Source organism: Lepidochelys olivacea, assembly GCF_965140295.1.
Source record: "Lepidochelys olivacea isolate rLepOli2 genome assembly, chromosome: 8".
Classification (NCBI taxonomy): domain Eukaryota; kingdom Metazoa; phylum Chordata; order Testudines; family Cheloniidae; genus Lepidochelys; species Lepidochelys olivacea.
This window is the reverse complement of record NC_140418.1, coordinates 63,693,053-63,720,700: the sequence shown is the minus strand read 5'-3', so window position 1 is coordinate 63,720,700 and position 27,648 is coordinate 63,693,053. Positions and strand designations below refer to the sequence as shown.

Genomic DNA, 27,648 nt, shown 5'->3' with positions numbered 1-27,648 from the left:
TTGTGGTTGAGTCTGCTGGTGTCAAGGTGATCTATTTCTGTGTCTGCCCACCCCATAAGGCCTGGATTGAGGGCGGGTGTATTGAGAATCCCTGTTTTGTTGGTATGTTTGGCACCACTTCCTTTTGGGGAGTGGTGTAGATATGCCAAGTGTATGAAGGGGTCGTTACAGAGTCCTTCACGGCGTGTAGGACATCATCATTTTTTGCCAAAACCAGTTTGTCCTTATCGAAAGGTAGGCCCTCAACCTTTAGTTGGTGATCTTTTTGTATACCAGACGAAAGCAGCCATGAGGCTCTGCACATCACTCTCACTATAGCCATGGCATGGGCTGCAGTATCGGCGATGTCCAGGGAAGCCTGTAGGGCCATCCTGGTGACCAACTGTCCCTCGACCAGGACTGATTTGAATTGTGCTCTCCTGTCTTCTGGTATGTCCACGGTAAACTCAAAGACTTTCCTATAATTGTCAAAGTCATATTTAGCCAAGAGGGCACTGTAGCTGGCAATGTGGAATTGTAGCATCTAGGAGGTGTAGACCTTGTGACCTAAAAGGTCTAGATGCTTGTGGTCTTGATCCTGTGGCATAGAACAGTGTTGGGATTGTTTAGCCCGGTGGTTTGCCGCTTCCACCACTAAAGAATTGGGCTGTGGGTGAGCAAACAGGAAGTCCATGCCCTTGCTGGGACATAATATTCATTTTGTCCACCCTTGTGTGTGTCCGGGGTCTGCCATATTGTCTCTGCAGGCTTGAGGATGGCATCGTTTATGGCCAGGGCAATTTTTGTGGCAGAAGATGGTTGTAGAATTTTTAATAGTTTTTATTGGTACTCTTGGACTTCCTCTAGAGGGATGTCCTGGATGACCGCTATGCATTTGAATAGCTTGTGAAATTGTTTAAAGTCATCAGCCATGGTAGGTGGAGGTAGCATAATGGTTACATCTGGAGAAGAGGAAGAGTTATGTTCAGGTGACACTGCTTTGGGGGCAGTGTCTTCCTCTGGTTTGTCGGCCATCTCCTCTGTGGCTCCTGTTGTTGCCAGCCCTGGGGATAGAGGGGTGGACCGGAGCTGTGCCATAGGCGGCAAGGAGGTCTGAGCACATTCGGCTTTGTATGCTGCCCCTGGTGGCCACTGAATTATGAATGCCATTTGGGGACCCATCTATGGGGGTCCATACCATGGAAAACAAGGTTGTGACTGGTGGATTTTATGCCATGGTGTGCCTCCAGTAGGTTTTCATTGAGGTGTGGGCAAGCCCTGTGGTGAAAACACTTGCTCCTCTTGGTCCTCGTTGTCACTGTCACTAAACATTGATGGTGCCATAGGAAAGGTTGGTTGTGTGATAGGTGATCCCTTGGTGCCAATGAGAGGTGATCCTGGCACCAAAGCAACAGTGATGTCCTTCTGCATCAGGAATTGTTGTGGTGCCAATGGGTGCAGTACCGATGCCTTAGTAGTAGGTATTGGGTGTCTAGGAGTCTTCTGTTTCACCTATGTTGGGGCCAGTGGCTGCAGTGCCAAGGAAGGTTGCTGCGCCAAGACTCATGTCGGCAAGAGTGATTGTATGGTTGGCACCATCTCCGACGCGGGTGTCGGTACTGTCGGTGCCGAGGAAGAGACATGGCATGTTTGCGGTCTCAACTCCTTGTTCTTATGACCAGTGTGTCAGGTACCGGAGGTGCCAGGGAAGTCGTAGGTACTGACTCTCGGGGCCATCGGCACTGCTGGTAATGATCTTGCAGATGACCTTTTCTTTCTGTGAGGTTCCCGCCTGGGAGAGCTGAAGGCTCGCTTCCTCTTTTCTTGAGAGGATGGAACAGCGCTCTTAGTCAGTTCAAACTGAGTTGGGGAGCACTTAGGGGAAGGCTTTGGGGTGCCCTTCCCATATTCAGGTTGGAGTAATTTCTCCATTAGGATCATTTTGAGGCATACCTAGCTCTCACCTTCAAATTGTTGCAGTGGATGCACTTGGATGGTATGTGTGTTTCCCCGAGGCATCTCACGCAGAGGGAGTGCCTGTCGGAGCGCAACAAGGCCTCCTTGCAAAAGCCACATCTTTTGAAGCCAGGGGAGCCTGGCATGGCTAAAGTAAAGTAAAGTAAAGTCCCAAGTGGACTGACATTTTTTTTAACATGGTTTGTGCTCCACAGGGAACCGTGAACCTGGAAATGAAGAAAACTAACATTTTTTTTCTCAACTAACTAACAACTAACAAACTAACTTATCTATGGAAAAAATTTAAACTGAGCTAACAATTATCTATTTTTTCTATCTTGAGGGGAAGAAACTGTTGCAATGCCCCGAGCTCCATCTTCAGCCGAGGGCAGTTGAGAAGGAACTGAGGGGGTCGGGCTGTGCACACGCTGAAGAGACTCCAACGGTGCTGTGAGACAGCTACTGCACATGCGCGGCCGTACCAGACTGTAAATCTCCATCAACGGCTCTGGGACACATCATCACCTGAAGTGGAGCACCCATAGGGACAGCACTCGAAGAAGAAGGAATTTTAGCCCAGGTCAGATTGGATGTTACCTTAGGGTTCTTTTGCCTTCCTCTCCAGCTCTTTTGCCAGAATTATCTGGATATATCTCACTTAATTTCTCTGCCATTGTGGGATCCTTGGACACTGGCGCACCTCTGTCCCTCCTATTCTCTGTCTTTAGCACATAATAGTCTGGTCTCCTGTGGGCAGTAATACTTGGGTGTCATTGCAATTGATACGTTTAGTGTGTGGGTGGTGTTGGAGGCCTGTGCTATACAGGAGGTCGGACTAGATGATCTAGTGGTCCCTTCTGCCCTTAAACACTATGACTCCATTAAAGATTGTGAGATACAACAGAGATGGGGCTATAAAAGTACCTGGCATTTCTTAACTTTTGAGTGCTTGACTTGAAACCTTAATGTTCTTTTAACATGGCTTTGTGTGTGTGGTGTAGTTTTTTTTTTTTTTAAAAGTACATAAAAATAGAAAGTCCATCATGTGGCATCTTATTGACACCCACATCAATCATGAATAGAGTTTGGACCGTTAGATCTGCTGCACAGACCTCTGCCATTTGAGTTAATGGAGTAACTGGTAGCAACGGTGGGTTACCATCTATATGAACCAGCGCTAGGTGGGGATGAGACAAAATCTTTCCCAATGTGTTTCACAGATATTTGCTTATAAGATTATATTTTAGTCTTAGGACTTACTTTAGGAATAGTGCCCACCCATCCCCAGTTCCCCTCTCCCTGTTCCCTGTCTGATCTGGCTCCCCCTTGTGTCTCCCCCAAGCTCCCCACCAGCACCCACACACTAGCTCCTGGCCCCAATCTCTCTCTCCCTTCCTCCACCTCCTCATCTGCTCCTAGTCCCTCATTCTTCCCATTTAGATCCCAAGTCCCAGTCTCCCCCCATCCTAGTTCCAAGTACCAGTTTCTCCCTTCCATCTCCCCTTCTTGCCAGCCTCCAGTCTCTCCTCCCCTCAGCACCATGTCCCAATATACTTCTTCCCCTTCCCTAGTCCAGCTTGTACTCCCTCTCTATTGGAGTCAGGGAGTTTTGTGAGCATTCATGGCCTGCCATACAATTTCTATTCCCCGATGTGGCCCTCGTGCCAAAAAGTTTGCTCACCTCTGGTTTAGAGAATTTCAGATTATTCCAGTAATTTAAAAGCAGCAAGTTATTTTTCCTATGCTTAGGCATATAAACAGATATAGGTTTTTAATGATTAAACCAGTTGTTTTTTTCAAACTACTGATCTTCACTCAGACTAAAGGTAGATGCAATACTTGATAATTATAATAATTAGAAAAGAACAATTTGTATATAAATACACAAGCTTACCTATGCAGTCAAGTTTACGTGTCCATTCCCCATTGTTACAAGTTGCTTGCATCCTCTTTGTTGTATCTGTTTTACATGTGTACCTTATAAGTGTGTTGTGCTTATAGATCCTTCTTTCTCTGATAGTTTGTGGAAGGATTATAATCTCCAACTTCTCTGGAAGTTCACATTCAGCAAAATCATCTAAATTAAATCCAACACAAATTAAAATGTTCTATAAATCAAATGCTGTGTCAGGTAAATATCTATTTAAAGGCAGGTTTCAGAGTAATAGCCGTGTTAGTCTGTATTCGCAAAAAGAAAAGGAGTACTTGTGGCACCTTAGAGACTAACCAATTTATTTGAGCATAAGCTTTCGTGAGCTACAGCTCACTTCAGCTGTAGCTCACGAAAGCTTATACTCAAATAAACTGGTTAGTCTCTAAGGTGCCACAAGTACTCCTTTTCTTCATTTAGAGGCAGGTATTCAACTTGCAAATACAAGTCCATATGAAAATGTTATGTCTACTATTGTTATAAGTAGTCTCTAAAGTTACTAGAAGATAAAGAGATCAAAGAAAAAAAAATTCAAAATGTTTTTAGTTTGTGTACTAGCAACAATAAGAGGGAAATATTTTCTGGGATTTTTAAGGTGACAGCATCCCTTTCACTGTGTGAAGTAACAGCAACACTGGAATTTCATTTTTTTCTATTTTTTTCTTTAAACACCACAATTTAGGTAGAGAGATGTGCAGGAATGGAAGCCCTCATATTTTTAGAGCCATGAGCATCACATGTTTTATCCATACAGACAGATTATTTCAAACAATCAGTATCCCGGGAAGGTGCATATGAGACTGAAAGTTGATGGGCTGAACCAAGTGTTGTGGTCTCTATCAGGGGTTTCTGAGAGTTATAATGAAGGCTTCTCTAATAACTGTGTAAGATAAGCAAACTGTGCTTGTTGGGTCAGATAAAGTCCTCCACATAATTGTAGATAAATTATTCTTGTTTTACATAACTGAAAATAATGGAAAATATATAATTTATTCTGTTGAAAGGGAGGCAAGGATAGAGCACAGCTTAAATCTTCTTCAGTAAAACAAACCTTCAACTGTATATTCTGAGGGCAGATTCTCTGTTGTACAAATGGTCTGTGACAGTTTACACCAGCTGAGGATCTGACCCATGGTGTATATCTTGAGCTCAAGTGAAATTTTTATAACTAAGAAATGAATAGTTTAGGTTTAAGCAATAAAATATTATGTTATCTAGCTTTCATAGTGTGTATACTGTGTTACTTTAGCCTATGCAACTAAATGGGAAAATTAGAGGACAGAGACAAAAACATAGTTCAGACATGAAAAGAGCTGATCTAGACCTACAAGAGGTCAGAGGATGTAATTAATATCTCACATCCTGGCTTTAAAGGTTGTTGGAAAATTCCATAAAGATCTTAAAAAGCCAAATAACGGCTAAAGATATAATGACAAGTACTTAGCACAGTGTACATCAAATGTTATTACATCATAAAGCTTTCAAAGATGCTGGGCTGCCTTTGTTGGAAAGATACACTGAAAGGTTTGGTCAAGCAAACCCTGTTGAAAGCTACTGATGCTTTTATGCACATGTTTAACTTTGCACACACTATGAATACACAGTAGTATGTAAAGAATGTTTCTAAATATCTGTATAAACTGTATCTGCCTAAATATTGATGAATAATCTCCATTCAACCTTTAAAGAAATTGTTAATTTAATGCTTAAAGTATTATATAAGTAGTTTACCAGCACATGAAGGCAAAGATATCCATTCTCCACTGAGACACTTCACTGTCTTTGGCCCAACCATTACATAGTTTTTTTTACATTCATATTCCACTGTATCTCCATGAGCATACTGGGGATGGTCTACTACATTGATAGCATTCCCGTTGTTAATACTGGGTGGTTTTTTACAGGTTTTTTTCTCTTCTGTGGAAAAGAGCATAAATATTTCATATTATATTCTTGGCACATATAAAACACATCATCAAAGTGCCTTAATTAAAATAATTATTTAGGGCCTTACCTTGCTCTCATTAAAGTTAAAGTGAAACTCTGATTAACTTAAATGGGTGCAGCACTAGGCCCTTAGTTTGTAATAACATTTGCCTTTCTTCCAAACTCTGATCTCTCACTTCTCTATGACTAGGAGAACTCCTCAGTCCAGTTCATCTTCCAGGACTGTATTCAGCTTTTCTCTACTCACATCAAATTTTTTTAAGGATTGTCACTTATTCCTCTCTATTTCCACATACAAAATATCATGAACTTAGCATTGCTCAATTTATATTCCCTCACAAGAATGAAAACACTAAAATGCAAGGAAATCTTAAATCAAATCAATACACACATTCAACACAATACCATGCTCCAAATTGCTAGTTGTTCACTACTATCATGACACTAAACTACACCCTCCCAATACTCACTTTAAATAATAATAAAAAAAATCCTTCAGTGCACACATTCAAGAAGTGAAAATCACACAGCTACCATGTTGACAACTGCAAGCTCCCTGACTCCCACATTCTTCACTTTTCCCTTTCTAATTCGTAGCCTCTGCTCTCCTGCTGCTGCGACCATGTCACCCCACTGTACCTGTTTAAAGCCTTCCCTTTATTGCTCTCTTTTTCTGCATTATGTTGAAACTCCTCATTCTCAGTCTTATAATTTATAACTTCTTCCCTGGCTATGACATTTCCTTATACTGCTTCCTCCCAAATCTCTTTGCTAAGCACTCTATTTTATATTCCACTCTTGGCTTTGTACTTCATTTCACATTGCCCCCACAGATAGACTTGCTTCCCACTGATTGTGCAGCATGCAGCTTTCCCTTCCTTCATTAAATGTCCTTTTCTACACTTCCTTGTCTTTCACTTGCTATAAAAATATTTTACTTGTGTTTAGTTCTCTCATAACTCCTTGGGGCAGGGACCTCACTATGTGCACCTATGGCGCTCCATAAATAATAACAAACAACATTCAGCAGCATGTTAGGATGATAGTGAAATAGTCAACTGACCTGTTATTCAATGGTATCCATCAAAAGTTCTGCTTGCATGTATTTAAGGCAAGGCACAGCTACACCCTTTTTCTTACATTTTTCATAGATCAGTATGGAAACCTAACCAGTGATGATTTCAGCAGGCCAAAGCCCAAACCACTAGACTTGCCAAGACAATCATAGAACCTCTAGTAGATCTGTTAACACTTTGTATTTAGTTTGTCCATCATTTTTTAGGTCACAGCATTCCTTTATTCCATGAAAAATCTAATTATTTCCCATTAATGCACATTTTCAGTTCCGATCAAACCAAACAAAAATTCAAAATATGCTCCAGGTACAAGCAAACATTATAATTGGGCGTATTTATTTTATTTTTTTTAAACTATGTTAGTTAATATGCATACTAAGGGATGCTCTCCAGCGTTAGGTAAATTATTGGTGCTTTTGATCAGCTAAGATTCCAGACTCTGCAAATTACAGTTATCCATTGGAAGTATTTTAGATGTCAGGTCAATAAAAACACTAGCACAGGTCTGATTCCATCTCAGAGAGGACTGTGGTACAGAAACGATGTACACCAGCCAGTATGTTACATTTAAGTCGGTATAGTTTTGATTTGGAAAATCTCTCAAAGTGTGAATAGAAAAGTATTAGTCTATTTTAATCCTAAGGGTGTGAAAAACACATAGCTTACCTGTGCAAGAAGGTAAAGATGTCCATTCCCCATCAATACATTCTATTTTTCCTGATCCAACCATTTTAAAACTGACGTCACAGTCATATTCCACTAAGTTGCCATGCTGATATTTCTCATGAAGTTCACTGATAATACTCCCATTGGTAATGCTGGGTGGTAGCCCACAAGCTTTGGTTTCCTCTAATACAAAGAGATTATATCTATACAGTTGTTACCATTAAAAATAGACGACAATAAAAAATGAAAAAACCCAAATTCACTGCTTCAAGTGGAGAAAGATGGCACAGCTGACCAATGAATTAATTAACCTTATATCTTTGGAGATTTGGATTCCAATTCTACTTTAGGTCACAAGTGGAAATGAGTGCCCTGAGTTCAACCTATTACCACTTCACACAACTGGCAGTTTCACTAAAATCAAAATGGATGGAAACAAATTCACAGTTTCAAATGGGAAATGAAGGCACAGTGGGTTAGTAAGTGAATTGGCATGAGGATAGATGGGGTAGTTCATCATGGGATAGAAACCAGCATCCAGAAAGAGCCCACAGAAGAGCTTATGAGTATTGAAGAGCCAGATTTACCAATAGGTATCCTGCTTAAATAAGCCTAAGGGAAATATTTACCTTTACATGTCGGAGATGCTGGGAACCATCCAAAGTAATAGCATTGAGAGGAGTCGGGTCCCACTCTTGTGTGATTTTTTGCACAGGAAAAAGTTACCACATCTCCATTACCATATTTAGCTTTCGGGGGGGAAACCTCGCCATTGGACAATGTCAACATTTCACATTCTATGGCTAAAGATGGTGGTGAGGAAAGGAAAGAAAATATATTATAGCCAATGTTTCTAGGGGAAAGTATTTAAAATACAAAAGATTTAAACAAAATGGGTTGATCAAAAACCAGTTTTAAACCATGGAAAGGCACCCATTGATTTGGATCAGGGCTTTGGTTAGCACCAAGAACAAGAATCTTGCTGAACAAACTGGGAATTTGTAAAAGAGTAAGAATTCCTTCTAGGGTGTGGAAAGAAAAGAAGGCAAGCATGAAAAAAACAGCACAATAGGATATAATTGGGAGGGGAAAAAAAGACTTAACCAAATGAAGGGGTGGCTTTCCATAATCTTTTCCCCACATTCTATGAATTTAAATATAAATATTGTTGCAAGTAATTTAGAAACTGGTAGTTTTCATAGACACAAATTCTTACTCAGCAAAATCACACTTGGAGTACTCCAAATAATCAGTTAATGATGCTGGCCTTTCAACCTGGATTGTTATTTGTCATGACTTAAAATACAACTATTACTTGTTCAAAGTTTTTGTAAGATTTGTTTGTCTTTCATAGTACAATAATAATTCTGCAGTTTCCAGTGCTCTGATTACCTCTTATTTCCCAGTGGTTTCATTACTTTTGAATTTAATCTGGACCCTGTTCGAATCAGAGCTGCTCCAGCCAGAGTCTGGTACAGACAGATGCGGCTAATGCCAAGGAGACCACGAAGCTGTCAATTCCAGCAGATCTGGATCTGTGCAGAGCAGAGATACCCCAGCCCTCCAACCCTCCTCAGACTTCCCTCAGAGCCTGACCCAGGGGGTGGTATTTATTGTCCGTATTGCAGTAGTGTCTGGGATGCCCAGTCCAGGCCGAGAACCCCACGGCACCAGACGCTACACAAACAGCCAGTCCCTCCCTGTAGAGTTGACATGTAAGTACAATATTTATATTCCAATGGATTTATTTTATAAATTATCTGGTAAAAATGAGAAAGTAAGCCATAAGTAATAGTGGACTTTTTATATCTGATTTTGTAAAGAGGTAAAACTTGGGGGTTCACAAAACAAATCCGACTCCTGAAAGGTGTACAGTAATCTGGAAAGGTTGAGAGTCACTGTTTTAGACTATGAAGAACACTCTTTCCTGGGGATTGCTGACTGAATGCAATGAATGATTCTTGACTGTCCCAGCAGACATGAACAATTCCCACCCACCCAGACATTATCCACAATGTAAGCTGCACCTAAATCAGAGATATTTAAATTAGTACTCAAAACAGCAAACTATAACAGTCAAAGGAATTTGTTCCACAGAGTAGTAGTTTAATTAAAACAAAACAAAAACACCTTACCAAGACATTGGGGCTCAGGAATCCATCCATCTATGTCACACACTGTATAACCTGTTGTGATTTTATTTACAGTTAGGTATCCATCTGCACATTCATATTCCAGTATTTCTTCAGGCAGAAACACCATTTGATCTGTGTGGAAATTAATATTCTCGAAACGAGGCTTTTCACATGTTTCTGTAGAATTAGAGAAATTTAGTTATTTTTCTTAATTAGAAACTCTGGCATTCTAAAGCATCTTCCTTATATGTACCTTTGTGAATTTGGGCCTCAGTATAGTAAACAATTCAAATTCTACACACAGTATCACACATTATATCTCTTTAATTTTTCTTTAGGAATATGTGGCGGTGAAAGGAAAGTGTTCATAGATTTAGAAGGCAAGGCTAGAAAAAAACATTTAGGCAATAAATATATACCTGCATTTTGCATGCTTGCTTCTTACATAATTCCCATTAATGTTTACCAGACATGTTTGTCTTCGAAAATCTACAGTGATAATAGTGACTCAAACCTTTCCTTTGAGAGTCAACACTAATGCTCTTAAAATTCAGAAATCTTCCTAATGTCTAGCATAAAGGTTTTTCTTCCTTGGATTCAGGCCATTGCCTTTTCCCTACCATTTGAGACTGTGAATATAATTCCCTTCTTTCAGTTGCTGTACTATATAGTGTTTCTGTGGATGTTACAGTTTGGTTGTAGTCATGATCCCTTGAGTCATCTGTAAGGGCTAGATTCTGCTCCAGTGTAGGGAAGCCAGGGAACAGATTCTATGGTTTGGTCCAGCTATGCTCAGCAAGGAACCGGATCAGGGGGTTGAACAAACGTGACTTCAAGCCATCCTTCTGCCTTTCAGATCTTCAGGTTGCTCCTCCTCCTTCAAACTATCTTATGCTGGTTACCTATGGCCCCAAAAGGCCATTTCAGCTGCCAGAAGAGCCAGGACATCCCAGTTATGATGTCTTTTCCCTAGTCACACTTCATACCCGGGGGGAATTCCAACCAGCTAACTATTTTTCTGGCTGTTTTCTGCAGTCAGAGCTATGCCAAGCAGATGGAACAGGAGGAGAATTGGACCTCATAGGTATAAAAAGGCAAAGATAGGAAGCAGCATACAACAATAAATAAGGAGTTCTCACTGCATTAAATTATGTGTCCCTAATACTTAGCCCTGTTTTATCCCATTGGAGGGTCTTGTCCTTGTTTACCAACCAAACTAATCCATGCTTTGGCACTGTCATGTTCACTGCCTTTATTTTCAAATCATAACATTCATGAACACCACAAAAGTCAGACATTTCCCTACTGATTTCCAAATGAGTCACAAAGTGCAGGGAATCTCCTCCCTGTAGAAACATGAGTGGACTGGAAATATGGGAGACTACTTAATAAAGAGCCATGAATCCAAAGGAAGGTTTATTAATTTATTGAGCCAATTTTGTAGACTATTCTGTGTGAAACACCCCTGTGTGGTAGAACTATTGCAGGTGCTATCGTACGGGATACCACTTTGCAGAACCAGAACTACAAACAGCTTAAAGTTCATGTATTTCAGACAGACAGATAATGTAAATGGGATTTACAGGTCTTGGTAGCTAAGCTGTTTATTTAATAGTCTTCTCTGTGCGATGGAATGGACTTCATTTGAAAACAAATGATAAGCAAGTTCTTTTATGCACAAAGGTGTTCTGTGTTTGTGGATACTAATAGGGTAAAAAGAGGAATAGCGAGGAAATAAGGCAGCCTGGAATAAAAGGAAGAGAGGACCCCCACTTGGACTGGGTTAATATTGGAGTTATTGTCCCACAAATGTGGGAGATTTAATTGTCCACTTTAATCACCATATTTCCTCTCATCTTCAGAGAAGGGACTCCTGAAACCAGAGGAAGATAACTAACATACCTGAAGTGACAACAATTGGAAGAAAGTTTTTAAAATTTTGTGCTCTGATGCTTTTACATAACATGTATCTCTTTATGATTTAAATACTGATCAGTCAATGGTAAGTTATTTTATTTATGATGGTAATACTTCCCTCAAATAGATTAATTTTGTCCAGTCATAGTAAGACATAACCCAAGGAGCATCAGCTTTGTAAGTTTCCCCACATGAAGCTGCAAGCTTCTCCCCATACCTGAACATGGTGCTCATCTTCTAGTCAGGAAAAAAGGAACAATATGATAAAGTAGAGAGTTCTTCGATCATTAAATTACTCACTAATGCACTTTGGTAAAGGAGTCCATCCTCCTTGAAGGCACTGTGTCTTCCCCACCGCATTTCCTTCTGGAGTCGTGTAATCAATCTGACACCGATATGTTGCTTCCTCATTTAAATTAAATTTGGTCCTACTTTGAGAGAAATAACCATTCTGTATCTCAACTTTTTCACATATTTCTAAAATAGAGAGAGTATGACATTACCTCAAGATAAATACTGTTAATTAATGTGCTTTTCATAAGTATAGGGTGACCATGAGAAGAGGTACACCTGAAATGAAATGGAGAAACACCATTTAAAAACTTTTTGAACAATAAGTTCCTTCATACTTTTGGACAGTGGGAGGAGAAGGTAAGAAATCAGATTTCAGAGTAACAGCTGTGTTAGTCTGTATTCGCAAAAAGAAAAGGAGTACTTGTGGCACCTTAGAGACTAACCAATTTATTTGAGCATGAGCTTTCGTGAGCTACAGCTCACTGATGAAGTGAGCTGTAGCTCACGAAAGCTCATGCTCAAATAAATTGGTTAGTCTCTAAGGTGCCACAAGTACTCCTTTTCTTTTTTTAAGAAATCAGAGTACATATCAGTGGTTCCTATCTCTCACAATCATTCCTGATACTGACTTCTCAAAGCCAATCTAAAAGATGGTTGGACTGAAAATGGTCATTTTGATTCTGACACTGACAGCTCTTATTTTGTGAAAAAAGTTCTCTCTTTTTATTGTATGTGCTGTATGTATAAGTAATTTGGTGAAGCAGCTTCACAGTTTCATGCACCTGAGAAATCATAAGGGGCTCATCAGTGAGAAAGAAAGTGATAAAACATCACACAGATGTTATCACTAAACCTGCCTTCTTCAGAGACAGCCTCTCCCACTGCAATATTTCCACAGTTGTGATCAATAGAGCATTCATGCTAGACTTCCTCAGTTTAAAGGAGAGGGTGTTGGTAGCAGGGCATTATCGTGGAGGGGCATTCAATTTTGGAATTCACTCTCTCCCTGAATTTGCTGACCTCCAGGATACACCGCACAGCCCATCCATTTTCTTGGGCAGTTGGGGAGAGCAGAGATAGGAAGGGAATGAGGCTTTGAGGCAGGATGTGTTTGCATGGCTGAATTTTGTTATGGACGTTGATGACTCAATTTTACACATGCTATCTTAATTGATGTTCAAGCACCCGGAGCTACCAGACAAATTGTGCAAGCCACTCCATGGAGGAACGGGAGGCAGAGGGGCAAGGTGGAGCCATGGCTTTAACCCACTTTGCAACACCCAGAAGTGCTGACTAGGTATAGACAGAGGAACATGCTTCATTATCCCAAAAGATGGTGTAATGCACATACAACTCATGCCTGGTAGAGAACTGGAGGAAAGATAGGATTTCTTGGAGCACAACTGCTGCTGGATTACTTGGCATCCACACTATCCCCAACACAGACCGGACCAAGTGGCTAAATGTCACAATTTATCCATATCAGGTGGAGCTAAGAGTAACATATTTTATTAAATTTACCCAATACCCTAGATGATAAAATCCCATTTATAATTGCTTCTAACTTTGTTAGACTTTAACCATTTGGATTGAAATTGTCCATGTCTGGTGTCTGCCCCAGCATCATTTTTTGTTTTGTTTTGAAAAGTTTAAGCTGAAATGGTTTTGCTGTTTCAGAGACTGATGTTTGAGTAAAATATTCTGTTTTATCCATGGTAAGTTATTGTTAGAGCTGTTTTGTTGAGAACCTCTAGCACTTCCATGGTTTGGAGCAGGGACTCAAAATTTGGTTGTGGGGTCCACCTGGTGTCAAAGATATACCTTTTGCTGTCCTCAAAAAAATGCACCCAAATTTGGCCATGTTATAAACCTATGAAAGACAGAAAGTCACAGTTTGTACAGGTTTGGAGCTTGATTATTCTCTGAAGATTCCATCTGTACTGAACATGCTCAAGCCCAAGTTGGCAGGGGCTGAGCAGAACTTTCATTGCAATTGCGTCTCTTGGCTCTGAGGGGCCACACTCATGCCAAGCACCGTGACTGTGGGTATGCCTACGTAAGAGCTGGAAACTTGTAAATTCTAGGATGAAGAGACATACTTTAGCTTTAGCTCCAATCAAACTAGCACATTAAAAATAGGAGTACTGTGGGGGTGGCACTTGGGGTGGGGACAGCGTGCAGAGCCCCCTGGCTGCCCCTACACATAGGAACCTGAGGGGGGACATGCCATCTGCTTCCCAGGAGCGGCACTGAGGCTAACAGGGAGCCTGCCAGTCCCGCTGTGCAGCACCGCCAACTAGACAGTCAACAGTCTGGTCAGCAGTGCTGACCAAAGCCCCCAGGATCCATTTTTGATCCCTTGGTATTCTGATAAAAAAACAGACACCTGGTCACCGTACATACAACAAACAGGGGTGATAGCAGTCAGGGGCTTGGTGAAGAACTTTGAAGGTCACTGCAATATGATTGCACAGTTACTCAGGTCAAAAATGTGCATTGTCATGACAAGTCACCTGCTAGGATTGGTATTTTTGTGTTTATTTCAGGCAGATGATAATAGTAATATGTCTACAGGTTTTTAATGATCTGCTCAATAGAACATGACTTTTGCTTACTCTTAGAGGTACATCTTGGAGTAGGTGACCAGCCATTCTTTGTGCATGTAACTTTGGCTTGCAGATATTCAGGAAAACACACATATGAAATTTCATCACCTTCTTTGTAGGTGGTCCAATAGTTAAATATAAATTTACCATTTTCCAAATGACCAGGAGAACACTTTTCTAAAGAAAAAAAAGATTAAATTCGGTTAGCAAATGGAAGTCAGGCATTTAACAAATAAAAAACAAAACAAAACAAATCCCCCTCTTCAAAACTAGCTATTTATTTGAAAAAAAAATCTTTCAAATAAGACCTTCTTGCTGCATAGAACTCTCGTACTTTATACTGAAAAGATCTTTATTTTCAAATGTGAATCAAAGAGCTTGATTTTTCCACCAGCCTGAAACTTGTGATATCAACTGTGCACAGGTGTAAACAATTGCACAAGATGCAAGGCAGTGAAGAATTGGGTCACACAGGCCAGATTCTCAATTGGTGCAAAACAGCAAGCTCCATCAACCTCAATGGAACTACACTGATTTACACCAGCCAAAAAATCTTGCCTAATATACTTCTTAAGTAGTGGTGTCTGCACAGATTCATTTGTAGCATTAGCCTCCAGAAGATGTTCTCAATCATATTATTCCCTCAAGGTATTTTATTGACAGGTATCACTATGATGCTCATGGAATCTGTTTATTAAAAACAAAAAGCATCTTTACAGAATCCAAATGATACAGGTACTGAAACACCAACATGTAGGGAAATAGATACCATTGCTGTTGACTGGGTTTGTGTTCAGGCTCAAGCACTAGCTGAAAAGTTCCATTAATCCAAAATAAAAACCAAAGTCAGGCACAATGGGATGGTTTAAATCATGCTATTGTGATGGAAATCACATCATCAGCCCTGGATAAACAAGGTGACAGGAGAAGGCCGACAGCCAAAGGAAGTCTCTCTTACTTTCCTTCTCCCCATGCTCAGTCACTGGAGTACCATGATGAAGTGTAAAGATAACTGTGTTAAGCCCTCCAAACTCAATTCACGTTTGTTCCTTCAGCAGATTGAAATGTATTATTCAGACAGGTTTGGGTTTGGGCTCTTATTAGGGTTGCCAATTTTGGTTGGACGTATGTCTGGAAGTTTCATCAGATGACATACTCTTCAATTAAAGATTAATCTTTAATTCCTGTAGACTCAAGAGCAATCTGGAGGGTTGGCAACCCTGGCTCTTATTCCTGCCACATTATGAAACCTGATTTTTTCCCCTTCCCAATATTATCTAGCAGCATAACACGTGCTCTTGGCTAGGGGCATTTTTCCCTTTCCTCTGAGCTCTCAGGGAGATCTACCATTTCCCACTCATTAGTTATCACCTAAGGATCAAACTCTGAACCTGGTGAACTCAATGGCAGTTTTGTCATTGATGTCAGTGGAGGCAGGATTTTCCCTGAAGGCCTTAAGGCCACATGGTAAATTACTGTGGATCCCATTACCACTAACTCAGACTAAGCCAGGAGTTTTGCTACAGAGCAACACAAGTTGCTCCCTCCTGCCAAGGGCTAAAGATGCTGCCTTCACAGCTCACTAAGCCACTGACAACCTAGGAGCAAAGAACAAGGTTCAGCATCAAAATTCTGATTCCCTGAATATTTGTTAACCTTTTTTCCCCACCCACTTCCATGAGCTATGAATGCCAGGAAAGTGTGACTGGCAATTACAGTGCTACTGAAGTTGTGGAGTACTTGTGACTTTGCATTTTCTGTCAGGACACTGCCTATACTCGGAAAGCCTCCCACTGTGTGTACCAACTGTCCTTCTGCTTCAGATCCCCCATTAAAAATAACTTGCCACAAGAGTCTCTGAGTCTTGTGACCTTGTACTAGAATTGTCATCCTGTGTAATATGTTAGTCTGAATTCAACTGCAAGATGTTTGGAAAAGTAACTGTTCTTTTTTGTGCTTTGTGAAGTCCTATGCACTGTTTTATTCACAACTCCACACTTAAGGTTGTGATGAAAATATTTCCATTACAAGCATTGTTTGGACCCACTCCTCTCTTTTAAACTTTTTATGGGAAGTAGCTTTTTCAAGGAGAAATTTTATAACTAATATAAGGTGGGTTCCCTGTCCTCCTCCCACTCTCCAAGAGGAGAATAAACATTTTCAAACACCTAGATGTAAAAAGTGAGCCCTTTGTTAAAAGTAAAAATAAATAAATATATAAATTAATTAAATCAGATCAAAAACACACAAAACCCATTCACAATATTCCTGCCACTTCTAACTTGAAAATAAAACAAGCTACAAACTGAAAAATTCATACATAGGCAGATATTTATACATCCTCATGCCTACTTATTAGAATTTCAGTTTTCATACTAAAATGTCATTGATTGTGTTCACACCAACCAAACCACCCTGTAAAAGTATGATTGGGGGGGCATATAATTGCACTTTCTAGCTTCTTAGCACTTATAGTTTTAACTACTACTGAACTGCATTTTAAACTACTAGGAATGTGGGGAGAAGGAGGTGAATCATATAGGTGCATTGAACTAGTGGAGTCTGGAGCAGGTCAGGGAGAGGCTTTGGTCATAGGATGTCTATTCAGTGCAGCTCCAGTATAAAAGCACATTTGGTGGCTAGTGAGCCTGCTAAGTTGGAGGGAAGCAGATCTCTCCTCCAGCAAACTTTAGCATCTTCACAGCAGGTGGAAAGGGAAGAGTAGATTGGCATGGAAGTAGCCAAGCAGAAGGGCTGGCCCTTGACTGGAGTCAGGTTTAGAATTAGGCCATATGCTGGGGACTGCAGCTGAACTGCAAGGGCACAGAAGAGGAGCAAGAACTTGCATCAGGCTGTGACAACTGGTAGGGTCAACAGAACTGGAGACTTTCTGTGTATATCTATACAATGAGTGGAAGCCTGCAGCAGCAGGCCTCGAAGCCTGGGTTGACAGACTCAGGCTCATGGTGCTCGCACTACCATGCTAAAAATAGCTGTGTAGATAGTGTGACTTAAGCTGGAACTTGGGCTCTGATGTTTTGGGGGGGGGGGGAGGGGCCTTTAGAGCCCAAGCTCCAGACTCAGCTGTAATCTCTATACAGGTATCTTTACTGTGGCAGTGCAACCTCTGCAAGCCCAAATCTCTTGCTACAAACTTGGAGATTCTCTGCCAGGGACTGTGTAGACGTACCTTTTGAGGGGACATGAAAACAGCTGGTCAGACAATAGGACATTCACAGGTGCTCCATGAAAAATTATGCATAATAGATGGATAAGACTCATAGATTACAGTTTTCTTCAACTGGCATTCAACATTTTCCACTTAAAATAGAAAGAATCTGGCTTTGTTCACTAATCTAGCTAATGCCCAGGCTTTCTCAAAGACTTTGTGGACTCTTAGGATTCTCTGCCTCTCCAGCTCTGCTCCCCAACCTCTCATTACCCCAATTAGTTACCCCTCTGTCATAACTATAAAGGGAAGGGTAAACCCCTTTGAAATCCCTCCTGGCCAGGGGAAAGCTCCTCTCACCTGTAAAGGGTTAAGAAGCTAAAGGTAACCTCGCTGGCACCTGACCAAAATGACCAATGAGGAGACAAGATACTTTCAAAAGCTGGTAGGAGGGAGAGAAACAAAGGGTCTGTGTGTCTGTCTATATTCTGTCTTGGCCGGGGATAGACCAGGAATGGAGTCTTAGAACTTTTATTAAGTAATCTAGCTAGGTACGTGTTAGGTTATGATTTCTTTAAATTATCCTTCCTTTATATTTATGACACCCTCCCACCAGAACCAGTCTCCAGCTACCCAGACCTTGTTCCCCAACTCCTGGTATTGCAGGACAGTGGAGTGGGAGGAGGTATTGTTTCATATTCTCTGTGTGTATATAAAGTCTGCTGCAGTTTCCACGGTATGCATCCGATGAAGTGAGCTGTAGCTCACGAAAGCTCATGCTCAAAAAAATTGGTTAGTCTCTAAGGTGCCACAAGTACTCCTTTTCTTAAAGCAGACTTAGCATGTGTCAGGATCACTAGCTGTAGGCCTCCATATTCAGAGCATCTGGCAGTGGCACTCCACCCTCTTTGCACCCAAAGAGCAGCCCTGAAAAAGGGATAACATATGCAGCCTAAAAAGTAATCTCCAGGGCAAGCTGCAAAAGTCTTCTAAGAAACAATATATTCCCTTACAGCAGAAGGAGTGTGCATATACGCATGTGCACACATGGGCAATGGCACAAAAGAGAAAAGAATCCCTATAGTTCTGTCACTCTCACAGGCAGTTTTCTTACAACTGAATATCCCAAAGACAAAAGAATCAACTAAGCCCTTCCTCGTGAAGAAAATTTCACAACACAACCTACCCCTCCTCATAGGTCTCTCTCCACACAGGTTATTATTAATCTTTGCTCACCCTTTCTAAATCCACAAGATCCCAGTACCTTCCGCAAACACTCTCGCTCTCAGAGGGATACCAATTCCTACCCTATTCCCTTGTAAGAGAAACAGAAATGCTGGTTGAGGGATCAGCAATAAGGAGAAAGCAAAAAAGGAGGGAAAAAAAGAACAAAATACAAACAACCCCTCTGCAAATCCTACAACTGGTTTATTGAAGGCCTGTTCCAAGTACTGGCTCCGTCTAATGCTTTTGAATCCTTTTAAAGAGACACTCATGTCCTTGGGTGACAGTCTTTGCTGGGGGAGTCAAGGGGCCACAATGGAGCAGCGTTGTAGTAACACCCACCCTCCCTCGCAGTCCTGGTTCTGTCCATTGCTGGATATAATTATTAGTTATAGTACAATAGAATTTTTAAGAAAATAATACAAACATATGTTTACTTACTAAGGCATTTTGGCGCAGGAGACCAGCCCGCTTTAGTACATCTGATCAGAGGCCACCTCTCCTCTCTTTCAGATACGTAACCATCAAGACATCTGTAGTAAATTGACACGCCCAACTGTGCTGGAAAGGCTTGTTCTTTGTAATTTTCATAATAGTCAGTTAATGCTCCATTTTCTATATGTGGGTAGCCACAGGGTCTCACTTTAAAAAAAGTTTAAAATGTATAATATTAGAAGGTGCACGTGGACACTAATTCAAAGAGGTGGAAGGAGAGAAGAACTCTTCCAGGTTACAGCCGCAGTTTCCCCAAATTGTTCCACTGGAGCAGGAGATAGAGCTTTCACCTGGTAGGCAGGGTTTCCAGCCCCCAGAACCCACATGTTGTGTGGGATCTCCGCATGATACAAGGCCATCCACCAGTTGGCAAGAGAGTGTCATGGAGGTGACTGAATTTCCTCCACACAAGACAGGACATGATCCACATACTAAAGGTTCTCTTTATGTGCAGATCCAGATCTTTGGATTAACTCCATGTTTTCCAAGACATCTGTAGTCACATTATCAGAGAATTAATTTATAACACCATTGCTGAGCTCCAAATCCACTTACACCTCTTCCTGTTTTAAACAGCTGTCATTTGTTTGTAATTATCAAAGCCAAATTCTGAAGTCCTTGATAAGTTTTTACTCAGTCCCTACTCAACAAAACTCTTATTACAGCCACTGGGATTTTATCTGAAGAAAGATTGAGTAAATATTTGAGAAAGAATTTCTTGATTTTGCACAGGGAAAAGAACTGCCTGGAAGAATCTGTTGTACGCATTGTTGGTGTTGCCATGTCACTCCCAGGATATTAGAAAGTGAAAGTGGGTGTGGTAATATATTTTATTGGATCAGTTTCTGTTTGTGAACGAGACAAGCTTTCAAGCTTACACAGAGCTCTTCTTCAGGAAGAGACTGACAGTTCAGAATAAATGAGGAAACAAAAATGGAGGGTACAAATCTAGGGCTGTGGTATATGTAAGTGACTCAGAATCCAATTATGATAATAGGTTTTTATTTTCTTTTATACAATTCATACACTCATGGTATCATGCTTGGATGCTATTATTTGGATGGATAAAACACAGCTACAAATCTTCCCTGTAGAAGGGTTGACTCTAGCACATTTTGTCAAATAAATCATGATGTATATGTTAGTTGTATAGTTATTTAGAGCTCCATTCACTTATACCATATCATCTTATTTTCACAGGTGCTTTATCCAAGTCCATCAAAGTAAATAAGGAAAGTAAATAAATAAGTGTTATTTACTCCTTCTCATAACACAAGAACTAAGGGTTACCAAATGAAATTAAAAGGCAGCAGGTTTAAAACAAACAAAAAGAAGTATTTCTTCACACAACACAGTCAACCTGTGGAACTCTTTGCCAGAGGATGTAGTGAAGGCCAAGATTATAACAGGGTTCAAAAAGGAACTATATAAGTTCATGGACGATAGGTCCATCAATTGCTATTAGCCATGATGGGCAGGGATGGTGTCCCTAGCCTCTGTTTGTCAGAAGCTGGGAATGGGTGACAGGGTATGGATCACTTGACGATTACCGGTTTTGTTCATTCCCTCTGGGACACCTGGCATTGGCCACTGTCGGAAGACAGGATACTGTGTTAGAGGGACCTTTGGTCTGACCCAATATGGCTATTCTTATGTTCTTAAACTTTGTAAAAGGAAAAACCCCGCAAATATACCTGTTTCATTTCTGTTTACATTCTCAAATGCAGAAATTGTATAATCATTTTATAATAGTTTGGGCTTTAATATCTAAAAACATGTTAAAATAAAAGTAACTTACAGATACATCTTGGAATAGGTAACCAGCCATTCTTTGTGCATTCTGCTCTCCTCTCCCTAGTGTCCGTTTCAAAGTGAAATCCTTTATTACAGTCTACTCTGATTACTTCCAATTCTCTGAACACTTTCTTTTTGGGGTAGTAGGTTCCATTATTCACTGTTGGAGGATCACATCTAATTTCTAAACAGAAACAGATGAACAAGTTTAACAGCTGTAAAAATAACTTTATGCTGTAAGTACCCCCTTCAATTAAAATTATTTGTATCTTTCTCTTTTTTTTACTAGCTTTACTATCACTGTCATATTTGATCATCATCTGCATAACAATGGCATGGTGAGATTCCTATGAATTTGATGAAGTCTATAACTCTTTACCCATCTTCAGAAATTAGAGTATTTGCTTGGGGTAGTTTATTTTATTTTGGGGGTGAGAAGGAATCAGTTGCTGTTATAAGCGTCATTCTGACTATTGTGGAAAAACTTTACCAAAAAATGAAGCCTTGCAATGAGATCTATAGGTGATCACACTGGATTTGTCTAATCTCTTCTGGCAGTTCATTCCACACTACCTTCCTGTCATGTTTGGTTGGATGGAATAAGAGAGTCCAAGCTGTTAACATGACACTGTCATGGTACAACACAAACATGGTTCAGAGGTTTGAGTATAGTGCCCTGGGCCTGCTTAGTCCCATGGCAAACACACCATTAAAATCATGTTAACCTTTTAAAGACATAGTAAAAGAAGGAAAAACAGTTAAAGCATTTGAAATGTAAAGTTGCAAGTAAGGCTTTTATTTTAACAATATTCCTTATTCCCTTTCCCTTTAGCTATAGAGAGATTTTAGAAGGAAACCCCTCTGATTGACCATCTTTTTGACAGTATTAACGACGATAATAACTGGTCTTTATGAGGAAAAAAAGTTAGTTGAGATCGGCTGGAGCTTCCTGCTGCTACTGTTAAAGTCTGATCCTGCTTCCTTTAAGACAAAACAAGACAAACACACACAAAAGAGAAGAGAAAGGAATAGCAAAAATAGACAACGCAGCTTCTGGTCTCTGGTGCTGACTCTTACTTGCAACTTCATTGTTGGAGAAAAACAAGCACAGTAAACCCCCTTATCAGGCACTTAGAGACCTGGAAAACTTGAACCAGCATCAGGCTGTTTAGGACATTGCTTTCAGCTGCCTTTCCGACACAGGCTCACAGTAGTGTTGCAAAATATACAGTCCCAGACAGGTAGACCAGACTTTTACTAAACAGAAGGCAAAGAGAGAGATAGAAAAGAGAATAAGGTGGGGGTGGAAGATGACACGAGGGAGGGAAGGACAGCAGGAACCAAAGTTGCACATCCCAGGTGGTATTCAGGATCTAGTTGGAGATGGTGAAGGTGGCAATGCCTTCTGTGTCCATCTCTCTGTCCCAGTCTCATCAGGGCATCTTTCAGGATCAAGATGAAGGCCCAATGGTGTCATAGTATCCCAGGAGATGGTGAGGGTTGCAACCCTGATGGTGGAATCTCACTCCTTCCAGTCCACCCATCTCCTACTCAGCCTGCTAACTCTTTCTGAAGATTTTTTTAAGGCCCCTCTCAAAGGGTGTTTGTTGAGCTACCTGTTGTTCCGCACTGTCTGTCCCATTTGCGTATTCATGCACACAGTCTGTTTCTTTTCCCCACGTGTACCTTTAATCTTTAGATTCCAAGCACTGCCGAACATAGCACAGGCATGTGTCGGAAAGCTCCTTCCAATTACATATCTTCCCTTTACTGAGCTTATTACCATTATCTCAAACCCAGCCCCCAGTGTCAACAATCCCCCCAATCCTATAATCTTCTCATTGATTAATTATTAGCAAATCCAGAGATCCTCACATCATCCTCTTAAATGATCCCACTGGCTAAACCAAACAAGGTGTTGACAAGCTGCAATGGAAAATGTGTCCAGCTTTCATTGGCTGGAAGGATGTTACCTTAATGTAGGACATTAGAGTCTATAACAGTAGCCACTGAAGTCAGGAGATGTTGATGCCTGTAATGTGACAGGCTATTCATTTTTGAACCCAAGAGCAATCAGGAATCTCATGTGGTTTTAGTGGCTCTTTTTGCATTTTTCTTTCTGTACTGAGTGTTTCTGTAGCACTGTTTTGTTGGGGAGTGGACACTTTTTGAACAGTTGTTCTTAGACTGGAGCTGGTTAGGTCAGCTGTCCATGTCCACTCTGTTCCCAGCAGACTACGTCGGTTGGCAGGTAGGCACTTCATTGTTTTACAATGGAGTAAGAATGCCTAACAGATTGAGGGCAAGATACCATGCTCTAAAAATAAACTAAGCCGAATAAGCGCCTTCAGTCTCTCACTGTAAGGCATTTTTTCAAGATCTCAGATAATTTGTGTGTCTCCTTTTTGCTTCCTTTCCATTTTTTCAACATCCTTTCTAAAATGTTGACTCCAGAACTGGATGCAGTAGTCTCAGTAGTGGTCTCACCAATGCCTTTTGCAGAGGTAAAAAACACCTCCATACTTCTACTCACTACTCTCCTATTTATACATTACACAAGGATTGCATTAGCCCTTTTTACGATAGCATCACAGTTCAGTTGTTTTTCCACTATGATTCCTAAATCCTTTTCAGAGTCACTGCTTTCCAGGATACATAATGATGTATTTGTATTATTGTAGTACACTGAAGCATTAGTTGTGTACCAAGACCATAGCTATCTATCTAGCTAAAAGTAACAGAACACACAGTATAAAATGAGCAAAAGCTGACCTTTACAAAATGGTTTTGGATTCCATCCATATTCCGTACAATCTGCATCAGATCTTTCACCAAATGTATATCCTGGATTACAAGTAAACTGCAATCGTTCATTCTCCCTATAAACTCTCTTTGGAGTCATTATATTTCCATTATTAATTCTTGGTGGTTCGCAGGTTATCTCTAAGGACAAAAGAAACAAAATTTTAAAAAAAAGAAAACAGTTGTGATGCCTGACTAAGAAAACACCCACTAGAAAATATATACAAAATTTCATTTTGACATGGCTGTTTTAAAATTATGTTAATCGGGAAATAGTAAATCTGTGTTTCAGCATAGAATTTAAGTCTCTGTGTAAAATATAAAAGCCCATCTAGACCCAGGGATAGATTTCATGAATCTTTCTTTGGAACTTCAAGACATATTTGCAATTTGGGGTAAATATACAGAAGACAAAGTCAGCTCAATGGCATAAAAGCAGCAGCACTCTAACAGCAGCTTTAAAAACCAACATATTTAATATCAATCTTCCACATTTGAATTATAAGAAGTAGGGGGATGCCAGAGCTGCAGAAGTTAGCCCAACAGTGTGAATAAGTGATTAATGTGCTTGTCATCTGTCACACATCTCCTAAATAACACTTCATAATCAGTTAACATATAAACAAATTCATGACTCTGAAAACTCACTGGGTTCAATATTAAATGGAAATATTATGTCAAGAAATCTTTTCAGAAGCAAGTATGTCTGGTGCAAGTACATTGGTAAATCAATCCCATACTATGATCTCTATTTACAAAACAAATTAAGAATCAAATAAGGAATATATCTGGCCATGCCAATTTGAATAAAGCAAGATACACCATGATTGTTTTAGTTTTAAATACTTTAAGAATACCAATAAAGTGGAAGCATACTTGGTGTCATAAATATAAAGGGAAGGCTAACCACCTTTAAATCCCTCCTAGCCAGAGGAAAACCCCTTTCACCTGTAAAGGGTTAAGAAGCTAAGATAACCTCGCTGGCACCTGACCAAAATGACCAATGAGGAGACAAGATACTTTCAAAGCTGGAGTGGGGGGCGGAAAACAAAAGGTTCTGTCTGTGTGATGCTTTTGCCGGGACCAGAGCAGGAATGCAGGTCAGAACTCCTGTAAAGAGTTAGTAAGCAATCTAGTTAGATATGCGTTAGATTCTGTTTTGTTTAAATGGCTGATAAAATAAGTTGTGCTGAATGGGATGTATATTCCTGTTTTTGTGTCTTTTTGTAACTTAAGGTTTTGCCTAGAGGGATTCTCTATGTTTTGAATCTGACTACTCTGTAAGGTATTTACCATCCTGATTTTACAGAGGTGATTCTTTTACTTTTTCTTTAATTAAAATTCTTCTTTTAAGAACCTGATTGTTTTTGTCATTGGTCTTAAGATCCAAGGGTTTGGGTCTGTGTTCACCTATGCAAATTGGTGAGGATTTTTTATCAAGCCTTCCCCAGGAAAGGGGGTGTAGTGCTTGGGGGGATATTTTTTGGGGGGAGACATTTCCAAGTGGGCACTTCCCCTGTTCTTTGTGTAACACTTTGGTGGTGGCAGCTTTTAACCTAAGCTGGAAAGAATAAGCTTAGGGGGTCTTTCATGCAGGTCCCCACATCTGTACCCTAGAGTTCAGTGTGGGGAAGGAACCTTGACACTTGGTTTTAATATTAAATATCAAATATCATATAGACTCAAACTCTGTTTGCAGGTTAGTCTGTAAATTTTTAAAAAATAGGTAACAATAATATGTGCATGTGACAAGTTAGCAGTTAAAAAAACATATTACATATGGAGTTATCCTGTATGTGTCACACTCAGCACAGGGAAAGATTAATTCACTTAATTGGTAAAACCATATCATTACCAAAAACACTCTGACTGATTAATTTAACTTCAGAACCTGGCTGTTTGCTCCTAGTTCAGTTGCAGGTTGAATGGGTAAAAATTAAAAGCAACTGATATAGCCTACAATCAGGTGTGTTCACAGAGATCAGCTCTTCTCAATCCATGGGCAGGACCTAGAAATATAATATGACAGGAGTGCTCTGTGTTAAGCAGTATTTCAGGAGAAGTGAAAAACTAGTATTTTAGGTACTGAAGAATGCCACTCCCTCCATGTCTGTGGTGGGACATTAAGCCATCCAATTAAGAAATGAAGGCATGGAACATCCCCTGATATCTCAGCACCCAACGAGGTGGAAAGATGTAAAGTGGAGCTTTCCAAGTCCGTGCTACAAGAAAAAGAAATAGGCACATCCCTGTTACATTTCATCTAGAAAGTGATGATGTTATTTCTAAGTTCCTAAAATGTGCTATACCTTACAAAACAATAAAGCCACAGTTTCTGCCCTGAAGAGCATACAATCTCAATTCAACACAACAGTGTAACAAGTCAGGTCGACTTGAATGGAAATTAGGCTACAATTCTGTTTGATATACGGGAAGGAATATAATTAATCTCATTCCTTCCCAGTAGTTTTGGTTCCATAAAGCCAACTATCTAGTTGATCGACTGTCAACAGGATAGATAGTATTAGAACATGCAAAGAATTAATGAATATTCTCAGCTGTAGGTACTTTCTTGTTCCATTTATTCACTCATGTATAATGTCTTATGTATCATCAGTGTTAACTTTTCAGTGAAGATTGGGGAATGACTAGAAGACTCTATTATGACTAAATTTTCTATTCCCTAGATTATTTTACTTCCTTTACACATATCATGCAATGGAGATGAATACATCAGTTAAGTACTATAATTATTGTCACCGGAAATATTTTGCTAGTTCCATAACTCTCCTGTAGAATAATCAATTTCTAGGAATCTAAGTGCCATGATAAGAGCTTCAACAGTACCTTCCAAATCACTTTCGCTAAAGAGAAATTTCATTAAACTAAAAGATAATTTTCTTCTCACCTATGCATGTAGGTACATCAGCATTCCAATTTCCATCAGCTGAGCAATGTATTTGTTTAGATCCAGAAAGTTTATAGTCTTCATTACATTCAAACTGTACAACTTGGCCAAAGAAAAATTCTTGGTCTGCTTCATATACACCAGTTACAAGGATTTTTCCATTTTCTGGTGCATTTACTGGTAAACACTTCCTCACTGTAAAAATAAAGCTATAATTTAAGGCCTACTCTGTAACTATATTGTAAAACAAAATGGTCAGCATTAAAAATAAGCTAAACACTGTTGCAAAAAAAGAAATTTTGGGATGTATTAGCAGGAGTGTTGTAAGCAAGACACAAGAAGTAATTCTTCCTCTCTACTCCACGCTGATTAAGCCTCAACTGGAGTATTGTGTCCAGTTCTGGGTGACACATTTCAGGAAAGATGTGGATAAATTGGAGAAAGTCCAGAGAATAGCAACAAAAATGATTAAAGGTCTAGAAAACATGACCTAGGAGGGAAGTCTGGAGAAGAGAAGACAGAGGGGACATGATAACAGTTTTCAAGTACATAAAAGGTTGTTATAAGGAGGAGAGAGGTACATTGTTCTCTTTAACCTCTGAGGATAGGACAAGAAGCAATGGACTTAAATTGCAACAAGGGCAGTTTAGGTTGGACATTGGGAAAAACTTCCTGACTGTCAGGGTAGTTAAGCATTGGAATAAATTGCCTACGGAGGTTGTGGAATCTCCATCATTGGAGATTTTTAAG

At 40.1% G+C, this 27,648-nt stretch overlaps 1 protein-coding gene across 2 annotated transcripts in view; it reads right to left on the bottom strand.

The window, feature by feature from the left end:
* The window catches only part of CFH (complement factor H), an 86,306-nt gene that overhangs the window by 42,329 nt on the left and 16,329 nt on the right, over positions 1 to 27,648 (bottom strand). For both annotated transcript variants that reach the window (XM_084637775.1, XM_084637776.1), the window contains exons 5-15: positions 26,899 to 27,093; positions 23,961 to 24,131; positions 21,193 to 21,372; positions 19,341 to 19,541; positions 14,516 to 14,683; positions 11,907 to 12,083; positions 9,690 to 9,866; positions 8,184 to 8,357; positions 7,555 to 7,737; positions 5,597 to 5,782; positions 3,830 to 4,012 (exon numbers count right to left, since the gene is read on the bottom strand). In XM_084637775.1, the coding sequence (XP_084493901.1) occupies positions 3,830 to 4,012; positions 5,597 to 5,782; positions 7,555 to 7,737; positions 8,184 to 8,357; positions 9,690 to 9,866; positions 11,907 to 12,083; positions 14,516 to 14,683; positions 19,341 to 19,541; positions 21,193 to 21,372; positions 23,961 to 24,131; positions 26,899 to 27,093 (1,995 nt within the window). The remainder of the gene's footprint in view (positions 1 to 3,829; positions 4,013 to 5,596; positions 5,783 to 7,554; positions 7,738 to 8,183; positions 8,358 to 9,689; positions 9,867 to 11,906; positions 12,084 to 14,515; positions 14,684 to 19,340; positions 19,542 to 21,192; positions 21,373 to 23,960; positions 24,132 to 26,898; positions 27,094 to 27,648) is intronic.